Source organism: Enoplosus armatus, chromosome 14, assembly GCF_043641665.1.
Source record: "Enoplosus armatus isolate fEnoArm2 chromosome 14, fEnoArm2.hap1, whole genome shotgun sequence".
Classification (NCBI taxonomy): domain Eukaryota; kingdom Metazoa; phylum Chordata; class Actinopteri; order Centrarchiformes; family Enoplosidae; genus Enoplosus; species Enoplosus armatus.
Window position 1 is genome coordinate 19,894,226 of NC_092193.1, and position 16,720 is coordinate 19,910,945.

The 16,720-nt window shown below is 43.5% G+C and overlaps 1 protein-coding gene across 2 annotated transcripts in view; it reads right to left on the minus strand.

The window, feature by feature from the left end:
• The window catches only part of rnf220a (ring finger protein 220a), a 138,975-nt gene that overhangs the window by 23,152 nt on the left and 99,103 nt on the right, over positions 1-16,720 (minus strand). The window contains exons 3-7 of one of the 2 annotated variants that reach the window (XM_070919172.1): positions 11,224-11,272; positions 7,262-7,357; positions 4,234-4,276; positions 1,761-1,807; positions 237-366 (exon numbers count right to left, since the gene is read on the minus strand). In XM_070919172.1, coding sequence (XP_070775273.1) covers positions 237-366; positions 1,761-1,807; positions 4,234-4,276; positions 7,262-7,357; positions 11,224-11,272 — 365 coding nt within the window. Of the gene's footprint in view, positions 1-236; positions 367-1,682; positions 1,808-4,233; positions 4,277-7,261; positions 7,358-11,223; positions 11,273-16,720 lie in introns of both variants that reach the window. The other variant, XM_070919171.1, reaches the window with a different exon arrangement.

The window sequence follows — 16,720 nt, forward strand, 5'->3', positions numbered from 1 at the left end:
CAGAGGAAAAGCGAGGCGATCCTGGCTGAGCCCGTCTACACACAGCTGACTCTGCTCTGACTGGACACGAGCGTGGAGCCGTGACAGGTCAGCCAGTCTACGCCGGACACCTACATCATCACACAGCACACACACACATACTAGCACTGACGACACACATTAGCTGACAAAACTTTTTTTTGAAATAAAACCAGCATGGTGTTGTATATATAGAGATGAGGTGCGTGTGTTTGTACCTCTGAAGCCTCCCTCCAGCAAAGCCGTAGCTCTGATCCTCTTCTGCCCCGCCCACTCGTACTCCTCAAAGCCCCGCCCATTCTCTCCATCCATGTCTGCGGAGTCATCGTCGCCTAACGCACCCTCACGCTGACACACACACACACACACGGACACATGTTAATCAGAGCAAATATTTACCACAGGCTTAAACTGAAGCCTTTTTGTGTTGCAGATTTCAACAACTTAAAGTACATGATTTTACTGTTTTTAACAGTGCTGTGGTGGAAGATAGGCCAGATGTCCATAGCACGCTTTATCTGTACCAGACCATGACCAGCTGTGGTAAGCACACACGTTGTTGGCAAAAGTCAACACAAACAGGAAGGGAAAAGATGCTGCTTATCTGACTGTTTTTTAACAGCAAAACCATCAAACTTGCGCCCTTTTTGTTCCTATACTTAATGTGGTAGGCTCACTTTTCTCAACAGCTTTGTTTTGCTGTGTTCTTGTTGCTATGGTGACTTTATTTAACTTGCTGCATGAATGAAACCCCTCCAGAAATTTACATTGGGAGGTAATTAGTTATTTGGGCAAAGATTACTGTATTAATATTTTCATCTGTTACCATGTAGCTACAGCAGGACGCTAAACGCTAGTTTAGATAAACAGAGAATCTTCTATCCATTTGATCACGAATTGGAACAAGAAGAAAGGAGCTTTGGCGCCGGTTGAAAGCATTTAACATCTCAGTACAGTACAGATCAACGCAGGACTCAAATACATCATGAAAACACAGCTGACATGGCATGGTACAGCAGTGGAACACCTAAAGCGTGCTAGTGGAAAAGAGGTATTAGTGTCTCTACGGCTAGTGTAACGTGGAGCAGTCAGTGCGGTGAGATACAGGAGGAGTGGTGATTAGTGGTGATGACTTGTTGTCTCTGGTCTACTCTAGGAAAAGAATGTGACTGTTCAGCATCTACAGGAAAGAAGGACCGGTGACAACTACAAATCAGAGAAGGGAGGTGACTGGGAAATCTCTTTCTGTTTGGGCTACATCTACAGCAAGCAAAGCCAAACTGGCCCTCATCTATAAAGGACTAACTGTTATGCTCATACAGGAGCTCCATGCCAATGAATCAGAAGCAACCAGGTCATATGGGATAAACCGCAGATATAAGGCTTCTACATCAAAATAATGTTTATGTCAGCTTTGCAGTGCCAAAAATGTGTTGGTCAAGTCTTTCAGACAGTTATTCCCATATGATGTGAATGCAGCACTGCCACGTAAAGGAAGTCAAGAGGTGGTCAGTCTGCACTAATGTACAGAAGTGATTGGACAGCATCTACAGGAAGTAAAGAGGTGACTGGTCAGCATCTACAGGAAGAGAATGGTTGACAGGCTTATCCGACTGGAGGCAGGCGGGGGGGTGGGGAGTGTTTCAGGGCCAGGATTGTACTACCTGGATCAGGCATTGTTCCACATGTCTACTCATCTCCTCCTCGCTCCCAGCCAAGGGGGCGCTGCACAGCGGACATACCTGGCCCCCTTCCTCAGGCTTCCTCCTCTTCATCTTCCCTATACGGGCTGGAAATTGATGGGGGGGGGGGGGGGTGTCAAGTCAAAAGAAAAAGACAGAAAATTTTTAATGTCAATTTAGTTTGAAATGTTTATGATCACTCAAGTTTTCAAGCATGTGAACTTGGACGTTAATGTTTCTGGTTTCAAGGCACAGGAGATATTCTAAAAAGAGACCTGAGGGGAATTTATGTCGGCTGAATCTTCCTTGATTGGATCATATGCAACGTAATATATAGCTCCTCAAAAGGCCTGCCCTGTATTCTCAATTCTTTACAAGCCTCGGAGCAAATGAGGGGAGGCTGAGCTGGCTAAACTTGACAAAATGACAAGAGCCGGATGCGACAATCTCAGTCCCCTTCCTACACTCTACATCCATGCCATTCCTCTCCCTCTGTTTCTCCTCTCTTTCCTTCTCCCCTGCCCTCCTGTCACAGCCCCCCCACCCACCACCACCACCACCACCACACACACACACACACACACATTTAATTAGAAATTTAACAGAGCAGAACAGCCGTCATTGCGCCCCGAGTCTCTGTCGTTTTTTCTTAACTGCAAATGGCGCACAGGGACATTAATTTTTAGCTGGCTGGGAAAGCAGAGGAGGCCAAGAGGGACCATGGCGAGGGATGGAGGGAGAGGAGGAGGAGGAGCACAAAAGGCAGTACGCCATAACTGCAGTGGAAGAAGATGGAGGGAGCAGGGCTGGGAGGGTTAAAAAGAGAAACGGCCTCCTCCTCCTCGCCAATTCTCCCCTGACGCTAATCGAGGGGAGCGTTGTTAAATAGAGAAGGGAAAGGGCCACTAATTAGGTCCGGCAGGGATCTCTGGCCCCCTCAGCCGTTATACCCCTCATGAGAATGATTCCTGGTTCCACACGGGGGCAGAAAGAAAGTAATGGAGGGCAAAGTTTAAACCAAGTCTTCATTGGCTCTTGTCATGGGCTCTGACTGAAAACGGCTGAGTTATCTGTGTGTCGCCTCGAGACGACACTTCTTGAAACAGAGACAACAAGCAATGTGACAAGAGTGTTACAAATATACTGATTATATTAGCATGTTTTTGCTTTACATTGCTTCTTATTGCTTGAGTATTTTCAGTTAACGTTGGCAGGGGTGACTGAAAAGAAGTTGACAATCATGCAGGTTTATTTAGTAGCATGGCAAAAGAAACTGTCAACTGTCATTTGTATTAAATATCACAGAGTTTAAACTGCAGCAGCACTCGACCTGAAGACCATGATGGAAATTCAGTCTTACAGACTCAGGCTCATGAAAATACAAGTCATTTCTTGTCTTGAAAACCCATTTTAGGTCCATCAACGAATGCTGCATTCTAACCAAGTGGCTCTCTTTCTTAATCCAAACAAAGATGGTAGCCGCAAATGGCAAATGTCAATACAATGTGAACCAAAATCAAAGGTTTTACTATAGTTATATTGGTATATTTTGCTTGTGTTTTACATAAAGAGCAAGGAAATACATAATATCGACCACCTGGATTGGAAAACACAGATGCAACTAAAAAAACAGTTTAAAATATTTTTTGTTTGTGCAACAGCTGGGACACTTAAAATCCCGATGGTAAGAAGAGTCTGTGAGGATTCTGAAAAATACCACTGTAAAACATGAATAGGGGTAAGTGGTGTTCAATAACCTTCCGGGTTTCTGAAAGATTACCGGGTGATGCTTTTTGTTTTTTCAAAAAACAGATGCTTAGCTCTGTGACTCCACTGTAATGGTATAAAGAGGTACAAACTGGGGCTACAAAGAGCTACGGTAAGCTCAGCCCACGGGATCAGATGGCTTCATACACTGCAAGCTCCCAGCGCAAAACATTTGTTATCACCACCAAGAGCCGACGGACATTTGGGGAACACACTGCTCTCTCCTTAGACACAAGAACCTCCTGTAGGAGCCACAGGTGTCCGTCACATGACATCACCAATGAGGAATGATATTATAATGTTGCTCAGTCATTTGTGGTGATAATTTCTTTTCATTTCATCATTCAATTTGGTATAAGTTTCATATTTAACTTCTGGAAATGTACTGATACATAAATAAAATATAAGCTTTATATAATATATCTTAAATTGAATTCATTTTCGCCATCTTTTTTCTTCCTGATTTAAATTGTTTTTGTGTGTGTGTGTGTGTGTGTGTGTAGCATGAAGGGACTACAGCTTGCATTTCGTTGTTCAACCCTGTGTTGTATAATGATGAATAAATGAACTTTGAACCCTTGAGGCTACAATTTTCAGACACTTAAGTAAAACTGCTCATTTTTCCATGACCAAAAACAAGCCTGAGCACGGCAATAAACTCTTAATAACAACATATAAATTACATAAAATTCGTTGGAGCCGTATAATGTATATTAATCAGCAATATTAACTATCACTCAGCAGATGAAACGTTGTGTGTACATACCATTCAATCTTGTCTGCCTGTTTGCCCGAACTCGTAAAAATGTCTGCAAGCAGAGGGAAAAAGAAGAGGGAGGAAATATACATTAGATAATAAAGAAACATTACAACTTGTTTACAAGTACAAATATGACTTTTCAAAATGAGATTGCTTTGGATGCTGAGACTAGGGCACTGTAAACAAACCTACTCCTCTATTGTTTTCCACCTCCTCCATGGCTGTGAGGGTTCACTCACAGCTCATTCTACCGCCGCTAAACTCACTGCTGCAAACTGTCCGACTGTGTGTCCAGATACTGTACATCACGGCAAACTGGAGGCTGTGTCTATTATTTAATACGGATGGAAAGGGATTGAAAGTGGCGCCCGTATCGGCAGAAACTGCTCATGTTCGACGCCATGTTGGCTTGTTTTGATCACGTGACGCGCTGGGGACGGAAGTGGGGCAACGTCACGTGCTGTTCCGGATCTCGATCGCTAGGGGGAAGCAACGGGTTTCAATAAACGGTCTCCTTTTAATGAATGGGTTCGGTGTTTTACATGCAAGACTATACTAGTTGCACAACTATTGTACTGCTACTCTAACTTCCACTGTATATATAGGCTGATACAAAAAGAAGATTTTACTCACTAAAGTAATTTCAAAGATGTCACCAAGTTGGTGTTTGTGAACATTCTGTACTTTTTACTCTCAAAGTGTAGTTTCTTGGTTTCTGGTGGTTTCCTCAGAAGTTCAAGAAATACTCAGATCCTTTACTTAAGTAAAAGTACCATTACAAAAAAAAAATTATACTCCATTACAAGTTAAAGCCCTGCTTTCAAAATCCTATTCAAGTAAAAGTGCAGAGGTAGTATCAGCAAAATGTACTTAAAAGTATCAAAAGTAAAAGTACTCTTTATGCAGACAAATGGAAATATACTTAATAAATCACATTATTAAACTAGACGTTTTTGCTACACAAATATGTATTGATAATTTGGACTTTTCTGTAATCTTTGCCCTATTTGGGGGAAATATTGGATTTTACCGAATTTTACCAGTTGAGAGCCACTGGTTTTATCTTTAATAATGTATCTCTTAAGCTTATCACAAGTTTTTTTTAATGTCAGAGTAAAGTAGATTGCAATACATCTACGGTATTTCCCTCTGAAATGTAGTGGGTTAGAACTATAAAGTAGTGGATAAAGTGTGTAAAAGTACCTCAAACTTGTACAGCACTTGAGTAAATGGAGTGATGTACTTTCCACCACTGGCAACTGTGGTGTACAATTACACATTAATCTAAGTGAATGTGGAACATTTGGGGTCTTGGGTGGCTCTTGGGTGGCTCAGGATGCCTGGGGTAAATTCCCTGCATCATTAAGAATAATAGTCTTATCACTGAAAGTATAGCACTGAGAAATAAATTAAGGGAGGTCAGATTTCTTTGTCCTCTGCACTTCTGTCTCTTGCACAATGTGCACCTCGGGTCTACTGGGATTCAAACCCAGAGGCCCGCATGTCTTTAGCTACATGCTGACTAAAGCATCCCCCAGTCGCAGTAATGGATGCCCTCTCTTTGACACGGCGACAGTGAGTAGGCAGCGGTCAGTCCTCTCACCGCCGGCCCGTCGTCCATCAGTGAGAGCCGACAAGCAGTCAGACCTTCTCCTTCCGTTCTAGCCTTCCATCCGTCTCCTCACTCCTTCCCTCTCTCCCCTCTCCTCCCCGCTGCCACTTGAGTTATAGGCCCACTTGCCTCGCATCGCCACTACTACCGTATCATTATGATACACTCACTGAATGGCTGCGGGTAGGTCAGGTTTTTAGAGGAAGGGAAGAGGCAGAGAGGAAAAGAGCACTGAGACGGCCTGACAGGCTGAGAGAAGGTGGCAAAGCCTGCCATTATGCTTCATTCATCAGGATGGTAAAAAGAGTCACCATTGACTTAATCATTTGTATAATATAAGGTGATTTCAGCAGTTTCACTTAATGAGAAAATCTACTTTATGGCTATAAGGTCTTTATGAGCTGTGTCATCCTGAACGTATGGATGGAACGTCTGTGTGGACTTAATAGTTCTTATTTTATGGTGTAAGGGGGGAAACCCACTTAACCCAGAGATACATCATGGCCAGAAGAATTACCCGAACAAACTGATGAATTTAAGAGATAAAAGGAGTCCGGGTGGCTTTAGAGATATCTGAAATTTAAGGAGATTGGCCTGTTGGTCAATGCAACTGCTGAGGAGACATAAAAACCACAATCTATCATAATTCTTTGCTATTCTGTCATAATTAGGGAAAGTCGCAATTTGATTCAATACATTATGGAAGTCTCCTGATTTGCTACAGAGTTAAAACAGCCAAAAAAGCAGTGCCTTGCATTTCCATCGACACTCTATATTGACATTCAACTTAATGAATGTGTAACATTAGAGGAGGGCGTCGCTGATGTTGTGCCTTGTGTCTGATCGGATCGCAGCGAAATAATATAGAACAGGAGGAGAGCTTTATAATCTAACAAATTAACACAATTTGTGAAATTGTAACGGCAGATGTGTGACAGAAACAGAAGATATCATCTCAGCTTAAAACATTAAACACCATCTCCCATAGAATCCCATATTGAACAATAAAATGCTGCTCACTGATGATGTGCATGCTACACCGTTAAATGTGTTAAGAAATGTATCTACCTAGGCCAACAACACTTTTGAAGTGTAAAAGCAGTTGCTTGGGGAAATCCAGGTAGGATGAGTAGCAGTAGGTATTAGCTGAGGATATGACATGCAAGTAAAGTTAATTATAGGTAGGGTGTAGAATTCAATTAGTGCTATTGCTAGTGCATTGTAAACACACTATGCTGTTAACGCAGGACACGTTCACTATAACTGGAAAAAATAGCCAAAAGAAGGAAAATGATAGAGAAAGTGAGCTGTATACTACTCTGGAGATGTGACCTAAGGGACAAACAGTCTAGACTGACTGTCATTCAACCCTTCTGTGTGTGTGTGTGTGTGTGTGTGTGTGTGTGTGTGTGCGAGTGTGACCTGGTATCTGTCGGAGTGGTGGATGTCTTCAGAGGACAGGGGTGAGACCACGGGAGACTCGCCCTCACGCTTGATGTGCACCGACAACAGCATTGACTAGAGAGAGAGAGAGAGAGAGAGAGAGAGAGAGAAATAAAATGTCTTCTATATGCAGATGATCTTGTTATATTATCACCTCTGGAGCAATGATTACAGCAGAACCTGTCCTCGCTTGACAGTTGCTGCATGGGAATAATCAATAAACACGGACGAGGCAAGAGTAATGCTGTTTCAAAAATGCTTTTAGATTTAAGGACAACATACAATTTCATGACTTGACAATAAGATCGTTTGAATAATTGAACATGTCCATAAGTCTCATACAAACTCAACGCAACAACTGGAAACAGCGACATTTCCAAAACAAACACATGCTGGCTGATGAAAGTTGTAGTTGAAGTGGCAATCAAAATGCAAATCGTGAAAGACATCGAAATATCAGTTAATATGGAAGTACTAAAAGAAGTTGAAGTGTAAGTAAGTCCTGAGTGAAGTATTAGTTGAAATTTCAGTGCTGACAGGAGATGAAGATTCAGCTGCAGTTCTTTCAACACTGAAAGGAGTTGAAATGTCAATGTTGCTGGTGCTGAGTAAATCCTGAAAGAAATTGGTGCCGTTTCAAGTGTATAAACTGAAAGTCAGTTAAAATGTCGGCTGTAGTGTAAGCATGTTTTGCAGTAGTAGTCATTTATGAACAGTAGAAGCTGTGTGGGTTAGAAGAGAGGAAGACGTTTTTTGTTGTTGTTCAACGTTGAAGATCTGAGACCTGAAAGGGTTTGAAGTGTAAGTTGTGTAAGCATTGAAAGGAGAGGTGGCAGTTGAAGAGAGAGAGAGATGAATGCAACCAAAATGTCAGCTGACATCTAAGTGGTGAAAGCAGTTGAACTGTCATTTCAAGAGTAAGAGACAAAAGAAGGTGAAATGTCAGTTGAGTAACAACTGAAAACAGCTGGATTGTCTTTTGTAGAATGAGAAATGAAAGCAGTTGAAGAGTAAAAGATGAAAACAGTGCTAAATTTAAAGCAAAATTTACAATAACTGCCGACTGTAAAATAAAACTACAACAAAATGAAAGTAAAATATTTTTTGCGTGTGTCAAATGGACACATATCAAAGTATTTAATTTCTAAAATCTGAAGTTTGTTTCTGTATTACAACAGATCAAATAAAGAAAAACATGAATGGCGAATCTTTACCCTTGGAGAATTTCAAGAGTGTTATTGCCACAGATGCTGAGAGCGACACATCGCTGATGATGACTGTAACCTGCCTGACTTTGTCTATAAAGTCCCTTCCACTGATTAGAGTTAATGTTTATGGGACGTTAAGAGGAGTTAGGGAAGAACGAGTGATTGAAAAGAGAGGAAGAAGGGAGAAGAGGAGGGAGGGAGGGTAAACATCTGAAAAAGGAGGAGCGTTACTGTCTGACATTACGGGACACTGCCTGTCCATAAATCTGTCTCACAACACTTTGCACGCACCCTCCCTCTTTCTCGCTCATAGACACACACATATAAAACAATATCCTCTGCTAACCCACTCTGTGACAAAGACGATCCAGGGAATTCCTCAAGTGAACAAGAAGCAAGCAGATAATGATGTGAACAGGGGAAGACAAGAGGAGCAATATCACTTTTTTTTACAAGGCTTAGTCCTGGCAGAGCTCTAGCTGTGTGTGTGTGTGTGTGTGTGTGCTTGTATTTTCATGTGTGCCTGTGCTGCTGCTGCTGCTTTTTTTTTTTTACAAGGCAGCCATGAAATATTTGTATTTACAGTCGTCTCCTATTAATCAAGTGGAAAGGGGCAGAGCAGAGGCTTAAGTGCTCGACAGCAGTAATCTAATAATAATATGTGAGAAATGACCAACCTCCAGTGCTGCCACAGTAAATTGGACATTATGCATGATGCTTTTATGCCTCTGTGTGTGTTTGCGGTGTGTGTGTGCGGTGTGTGTGAGTGTGTGGTCTTCTTTTCCTCTTTTACTGAGGTTTAAAAAGGTCAGGAATCATTTACCTGGGGGCGTTCTGGGAATATGCTTTAAGTTTTATCATTAGAATATGACATTTAACGGTACTCTACGAAGAGATTCTGAATGAAGAACTGAAATTTTGGTCTTTTAAACCAACCAATTAAATCAACATGCAAAAACAAAAAAATCAGCTGCAAAAAAGGTTGCATTTAAAGCTACGTTCAGGTGAGTACCTGGATTTACACCTCATGGTGCAGAAATCTGAACTCCAAATTTGACTGTAATAAAGTGAGATTTGTGAATTTACATTGTGTAAATATGTCGAAATCTGTGGTTTGTTTGCGTAAATCAATAAGAAACACATAAAAAGAGGCAAACAGAAAAGAACAATCTCTAAATCTTTTCACATGCATGTGAGATGGAGTGGTATCCAACGTGTGTGTGTGTGTGTGTGTGTGTGGCCCTACAGATATCGCATGTTTTCAGTCTAACCCGTTCACCCCAGCTTGGCAAGGAGTACAGAAAGTGGGCCGAACACCCCATAAGGAGGTGCGTTGGGGTTAATCTCCGGTCTAACAGGGGTGTGTGGTGCATACCGAGGCGGAGACGGCGACAGCAGGCCTGTGTGCTTCAGACTGGCCCTCTCCATTCGCCATATCCTGCTGCTGAATACTAAACAACAGCGGTGAGATGCGCAGTCACGGCCGGAGAGGAAGGCCGGCGCTCGCTGCTGCTCTTTCGGCCTCTTTGGGGAACAATCCCACCCACGGTGCTGTGAGTGCCGCTCTAAGCCTGGGTCAGCACCCAAAGGTGTGTGGGAATGAAAATAGATCCCCCTGAATTATGCTAGAGCTCTTCTGCTGCAATCATGTGCACGTCGGATGCACTTTTTCTGCGGCAGGGCATCTGACTTTCACAAGGTCTTTAGTTACAAATGATGAAGCTCCTGATAGCTTTAGGGGAACGTTCAGGAAAATTGGCACAATAATGAAGAGCAAAGTAGAGCTACATATACTATTCAATGGCCATGTTGGATCAAGTCACCACAATTTCCTTGACTCTAGTATTCCAGTGGCACTTCCCAGTATGAAAGGAGTGTAAGTGATAATCCAGAGACAGGAGTTGTTAACTGTATTATAAAGCTCTCTGAAGTAATGATTTCCACATTTAAAGAACTTTTCCAATTTCCACAAATGCTCATACTTTAGCAGTTCATGTTCGAGCCTAAGTAAGTCAAGTTTTATTTATAGAGCCCAAAGTCACACATTTGCATCAGAAGGTTTTACAATCTGTACAACATACAACATCCTCTGTACTGAGGAATAGTTTAGTTTTCTCTTTTTTCCTGTATTTTATTAGGTGCATTATGTTATCGAGCTATCAGGTCCACCCATAGCCCCTACAGCTTATTCAAAGTCCTCTGAAATGAGTGTCTACCTAGAGATCGTGTTAAGGATTATGGAAAGGTCATCTTCAATGTGTTCAGATGAGTTCGTGGATACAGACACTTCAGGGGAATGCCGACTGGGTGGAATCATCGCTCTGTCTTCCTACAATTTGACGTTATCTGTCTTTTCTCTTTTTTCCCCCTCCCTTTCTGTCTGTCTGCATTTCGGCCTCTCTAATTGGAACAATCACAGTACAGTGCCTCTTGGCTCTGCTGCCTGTTGGACCACAGGAGACTGGTACTCTTCTGTGTGTGTGTGTGTGTGTGTGTGTGTGTGTGTGTGTGTGTGAGCCATAAGACAGAGGCCTACAGTACAGCTGATTTCCCCTCAGTCCAGCGGAGAGGAACAGAGGCATAAGAGCAACAGCTCTCTGAGTGGGACAGGAAAGAACTACACTACGATGTAAGACTCATTTATTTCAGCCTGAATGAAAAAATGATATTCCAAATACATCATCATCATCATCATCATCATATTACATGTTAAGAAATGGAGCCTCGTCTCACCTTGGGGGTTCCTGGGGTGGCTGCTCCATCCTTGGGTGAGGGGTTCTTACTGCAGTAGAGAGAGAAGACAAGTCTTTATTGTTGTGTAGCTCAGTGTTGAATCTGGTCTAATGTGTCCTGTCTGCTTGTTTGCATGCCTCTATAGTGTGTGCTGACATATGTTTGACAGATCATTCATCTTTAAGATGTTATGTATTTTTTTGGAAGGTAGCACCAGAAACACCAATATGCTAGATTTCATTTAGCGACCTGTTTACACATTTATTCACGTTCATCCATCGGTCCTCTCTTCTACCTTTTATCCATCTCCTGCTACTCTATTTGATGATGATTGTTAATGTTACCAAGAACATTAGCAGGAAATTCTTTACTGAGGCAATCATTGCACACACACACACACACACACACACACACACACACACACACACACACACACACACACACACACACACACACACACACACACACACACGCATATCGTTTGTTGCAGTTGGAGAAGCAGAAAAGAACTGATTTTGCAGTGATTTGTCAGCTCACAGCCACTTTGACTCTGAAATATGTGGAGGACAATCGGCTGACTTGTAAACATTATAGGGAAAGAGATTGGGGGGGGGGGGGGGGGGGCGGGGGCTGTAAGACTGTAAGAAAAAAGACAGAAAGACATGTTCGAGTGTTTTTCCACGTTACTTTATTTCTCATCGCGTTTTCACTTGTACATCTGATTTACTCCTCCTCCGCTTTCTCTTTCAATTGATCTGTTGTTCCTACCTGTCCTTTTTGGTGGCCCTCTCCTCCTTCTCTTTTCCCCATTCTCTCTCTCTCTCTCTCTCTCTCTCTCTCTCTCTCTCTCTCTGACTTTCACCACAAACACAGAGATACATTTCTCCGAGCTTCTCCAAGCGTTGCGACAGGCTTGACGTTGACAAAGCAAGACAGGGTTGTCATGTTTGCTTTGAGATCCTGTTAGCACTCCAGACCCCCTCGGACACACACACACACACACACACACACACACACACACACACACACACACACAGAGACTGACAGACAGACAGTGGCAAACCATGGAGTGTGCCTGAAACTGAATTGAGCGCGGCCTCTAATCTGACAGCATGCCTTGGTAGACAAGGGATTTCCTTTTTCAATGGCTGGATGGGTGGATAATAAGAATAAGAAGCCTTATTTATATGTCACTTATCTGAGAGAAGAATTTACAGGCATGAGAGCAAGACAAGGAAAATATAGAACAGAAATATAATGCATAGCTGCACAGGGTTAGGGAGGAATGTACAATGAGATAGAGCAATGGAGGTGCTGTGAATGCATTTTTGTTTTTTGCAAAACTGCTGCAAATGACTTATTAGTCATTGGTTGTCGTTTTAGTTATCTGATGTGATTAATTCCTTTGTGATCTGAGATCAGTAGCTAGTGCTGGCGAGAGTGTGCACGTGTGTCAGTGTGCAGTATATACAGGTGTGTGTGTGTGTAGGTATTATATGTCTTTGTGTGTGGCGAACATGTCTGTGAAAACGTGTCTTACTGTTTCAGTGTGTGTGTACCTGTGGACGTGTGTTTGCACCTGCATATTGTCTTGTGTGTGTGAAAGCTGCACAGCGGGCCTCACCTCCACCAACAAAGAGAATAAACATGGGTGACACAGTCAAGCTGCTGTGTAATGCAGGGGATCTGCCAACACCCCCCCACCGCCACCACCACCATCTCTCTTTCCCATTTTCTATCTCTGTCTCTGTCATCTCTCTCTACTTCTCCCTCTCTATTTTATTCATTACCTGGAACCTCTGCAGAGGCATCAACAATAACAGCCACCTCTACCTGCTTGTTGACAGTGTCAAACAGCGACAAGAGAAGGAGGGAGAGAGGGAGAGAGGAAGAGAGAGCGTGAGAGGACGGCAGCTGCGATGGAAGAAAATTGCCACAATGACAGAGGGGGTGATGGACAGATGAAAGGGAGCAACAAAAAAAAAGGGGGGGGGGAGAGGTAGAAGGAGATGAAAATGTGAGGTGAGAGACAGAGGTGTGGTGAGGGAGGAAGAGCGGGGAAACATAAAGAGGGAGATCGAGCGGGGGAAAGATGAAAGAAGACAGAAAACGGGAGAAAGAAACAGAGGGAGTGATGGGAGAGTCGGTGCGTCGCTGCCGTCTGTTTGCCTGCTTCTATGAATTTTTGATGGCGAGGGTTATGGGAGCTGGAAATTCCAGCTGCCTGCCATGTCAAAGCATGGAGAGGAGTGTGGAAATGAGCAGCACAGCAAAGCGAAACAAACACACAGACAGACGGGAGGAAAGGGAGAGGGAGGGAGGAATGAAAGACGGGAGACAAAGCAATTTGGAATGTGTCCCACCACGTCATACCTTCTCTGAACTTGCTGAACCTAAAGGAGGGGCAAGAACCTGTTAAATCACAAACAGGAAGTAGTCATACAGTATAGCTACAAGGGATCAGATTAGTTTTTTTTGGTGTCATCTGCATAAAAGTAAAAAGTTACAACGGCCGATATATCAAGACTTTTACTCCCTAGTATGGGTCAACGTCCAAAAACACTGGTTCCTACATTTCCCATAAATAGTTCCCTGTGGAATGATGTTTTGTTCATTTGCACGATTTTGCGTTATTCACACTACTTTGTCACTATAGTGAGGAATCGTCATGACTGAGACAGACTGAGTTTGAATTGACAGGAACCTCAGCCCCTCCCACCTCCACTCCCTACCAAAGGAGGAGAGAGAGAGAGCGAGAGAGAGAGAGAGAGAGAGATGAATAAGTCTTTTTTTCAGAGGGAGTTTGGTGGAATGGATGGCAGGAGGAATGGAGGGATGGTGCTAACCTCAAGATACTGATTGCTTTTTGCCTTTTTGTGTCGTCTGCTGGAGAGGTGTGGGGCCTGCTCTTGTGGAGGCAAATTGATTATGGAGGAGGAGGAGGAGGTGGAGGAAGAAGAGGAGTAGGGGTATGAGGAGGAGGGGGTGACGGGGTATGTAGATTACTTTGCCCCCCACGAGCCACCTGACGTGTACAGGGCATGATAGATTTCCATTTGCTCAACTGTGTGTGTGTGTGTGTGTGTGCGTTTGTGTGTGATTTCCATGTCCTTACATGAGAAGCTGTGGCCCATGAACAAGCGGCAGAGCTCACAGTCACAAGGGAGGACAGGTTGGCAGTCGTAATCAAACACACACACACACACACACGCACACACGCACACACACGCACACACACACACTTTCGTTTCCATACCCACAGCTCTTTCATTCAGCAAACGCTGGTCGTCATTAAAGGCAGATTTACTACAAATTGGACCAAATTCCCACTGTCACTTTCAATGATGGCTGCTACCATGCAGAGAGCCTGGGAGAGGGAGAGACAGTGTGTGTGTGTGTGTGTGTGTGTGTGTGTGTGTGTGATATAGAATGAGGTTGGTTTTATGATATAACACACACAACACTTTCTGCTTTTATTTGATCCCCTGCTTCCAGTCCCTCTCACACACACACACACACACAAAGTCGAACTGACGCATTTTGTGTGTGTGTGCGCGTGTTTGTCAAGGAGCGTCTCTATCGAAATATCTAATTTTACCCCTTGCATCCTTCTTTTCTCTCTCCTCTCTTGTCCTCGTTCGTTTGTTCTCGTGGTGTGTGTATACGCGTGGGACGGGTTAATGGTGAGTGGCTAAATCAGCCGGCCGTGACGTTAGCCGCCATCGCGTCTCACCCAGGGATTATGCTATTCCTTTAAATAACCGTGTGTGTGTGTGTTGAGCTTCCCCAGGCTCGCACAGTATCTCAGACCCACGGAGGGAAGGGCAGACTGCTAACCTTTATTAATTATTAAAACACACACACACACACACACACACACACACACCACCATGTCAAACAATGATGGATAGACGACCCTCACTCAGCTCTCCACGTTTTCTATTCTATTCTCTATCTCGAGATCCACTTTTTTTTCCCACAGAGTTCTCAGCCACAACCCCTGGCCTTCATCAGTTGTCATGGAGATAGTTTAGCTGTTGGCATTTTGGATAACAACTAAACGGTCTCCATGACAACTGAATCTGCTGATGAAGACAGAGAGGTGTGGCCGAAAGCTCAGGAAAAACCTTTGACCTTTGAATCTATTATACTCCTCGTCTCAATTAGTTCTTTAGATGCCTGTCTCTGTAAAGTTATTTTGTAATGCTGAATGCTGACAATCTGTATTCCTTTATAACCACCCTCCCCCCATTTTCCACGATTCTTTTGATTCACTTTTGAGGTAAGGAGTCATTCGGCCCTCAGGTTAATCTCTATCTTTCTCTATTACTTGTACACACTTTCCGTCTAACTGTCTTGCTGTCTCTACGTACATCCTTTCCTCTTCACAAAGCCAGGAGGAAATACACATGTTGACCCGTTCGCACTGAGGACAATGGGTTTATCCCAGGTCACTGCTTTGGTCTGATGTTGTGGGTCAGCCAGTTGCAGCCTCTAGAAACATGGTAAAATCAGGACATGAAGACATGACAGGACTGGGTTAGAAAAAGACAGGGAGGAGACAGAGGGGAAATAGAGTTGGGGGAGAAACATGGAGGAAGGACATGGGTAAGGGTGGACGAAGGCATGGGACAAGGGAAAAAAAAGATAGGAGACAACAGGGAGGATTAGAGAAGAAAGAGAAGGATATGGAAACAAGAGGCTGATGGCAGCATAAAAAGGGGACAGGACTGGTACAGTATATGAACATGGACAGATGGGGGGGGGGTGGGGTAGAGGAGGTGTGAACAGGGGTAAATGAAGTATGATTTCCACGTGGGGTGACGCTATCTGTCGCCCTGTTCCCCCGGGTTAATGGGGACTATCATAAAGCTGGGCCGCTTAGGTGGACACCGGGTCATACACAAACACAGCCTCACACAGGCCACGCAAGTATGTACACAAACACACACACACACACACAGCCAGACGTGCGGTCAAGGTGAAATATGGATCCTAATGGTTACGTCCCATCGTTAAAAGGGCTCGGGGGTTGATTTATCCACCGTAAAACAGCTCGTGCAACTGCCATGAGGAGAGGAAGGGGGCGGCAGTGAACTCCAGGTCACAGGTTTGAATCCTAATCCCTGTAGGAAACACTTAGCGTTACGTCGACGGCACGCCTCTGCCTTTTATGCAGATTTACGGCACCAGAATCTCTGCTCAGAAAGAATAGCAGTCAGCGCGGCTGACATAAAAGCTGAGTTAAAGCTCAGCCTTCACCCGACGCCGAATAACTATTCATCTTTATGAACCAGTAAAGCATTTGTCTTAAAAATCTTGTTTACCTTTCCTGCTACATTAGTAACCAGATAATGTCACTTGACTCAAATTAATGATGACATGTTTAATTCATTTATCAGACTTAATTTTTGACATTCAGACTTGGGGAATATGCTTTTTTTTGCAGAGGATTGATACCAGTTTGGTGTCTTTGTGATAAAGATATGCAGAGACG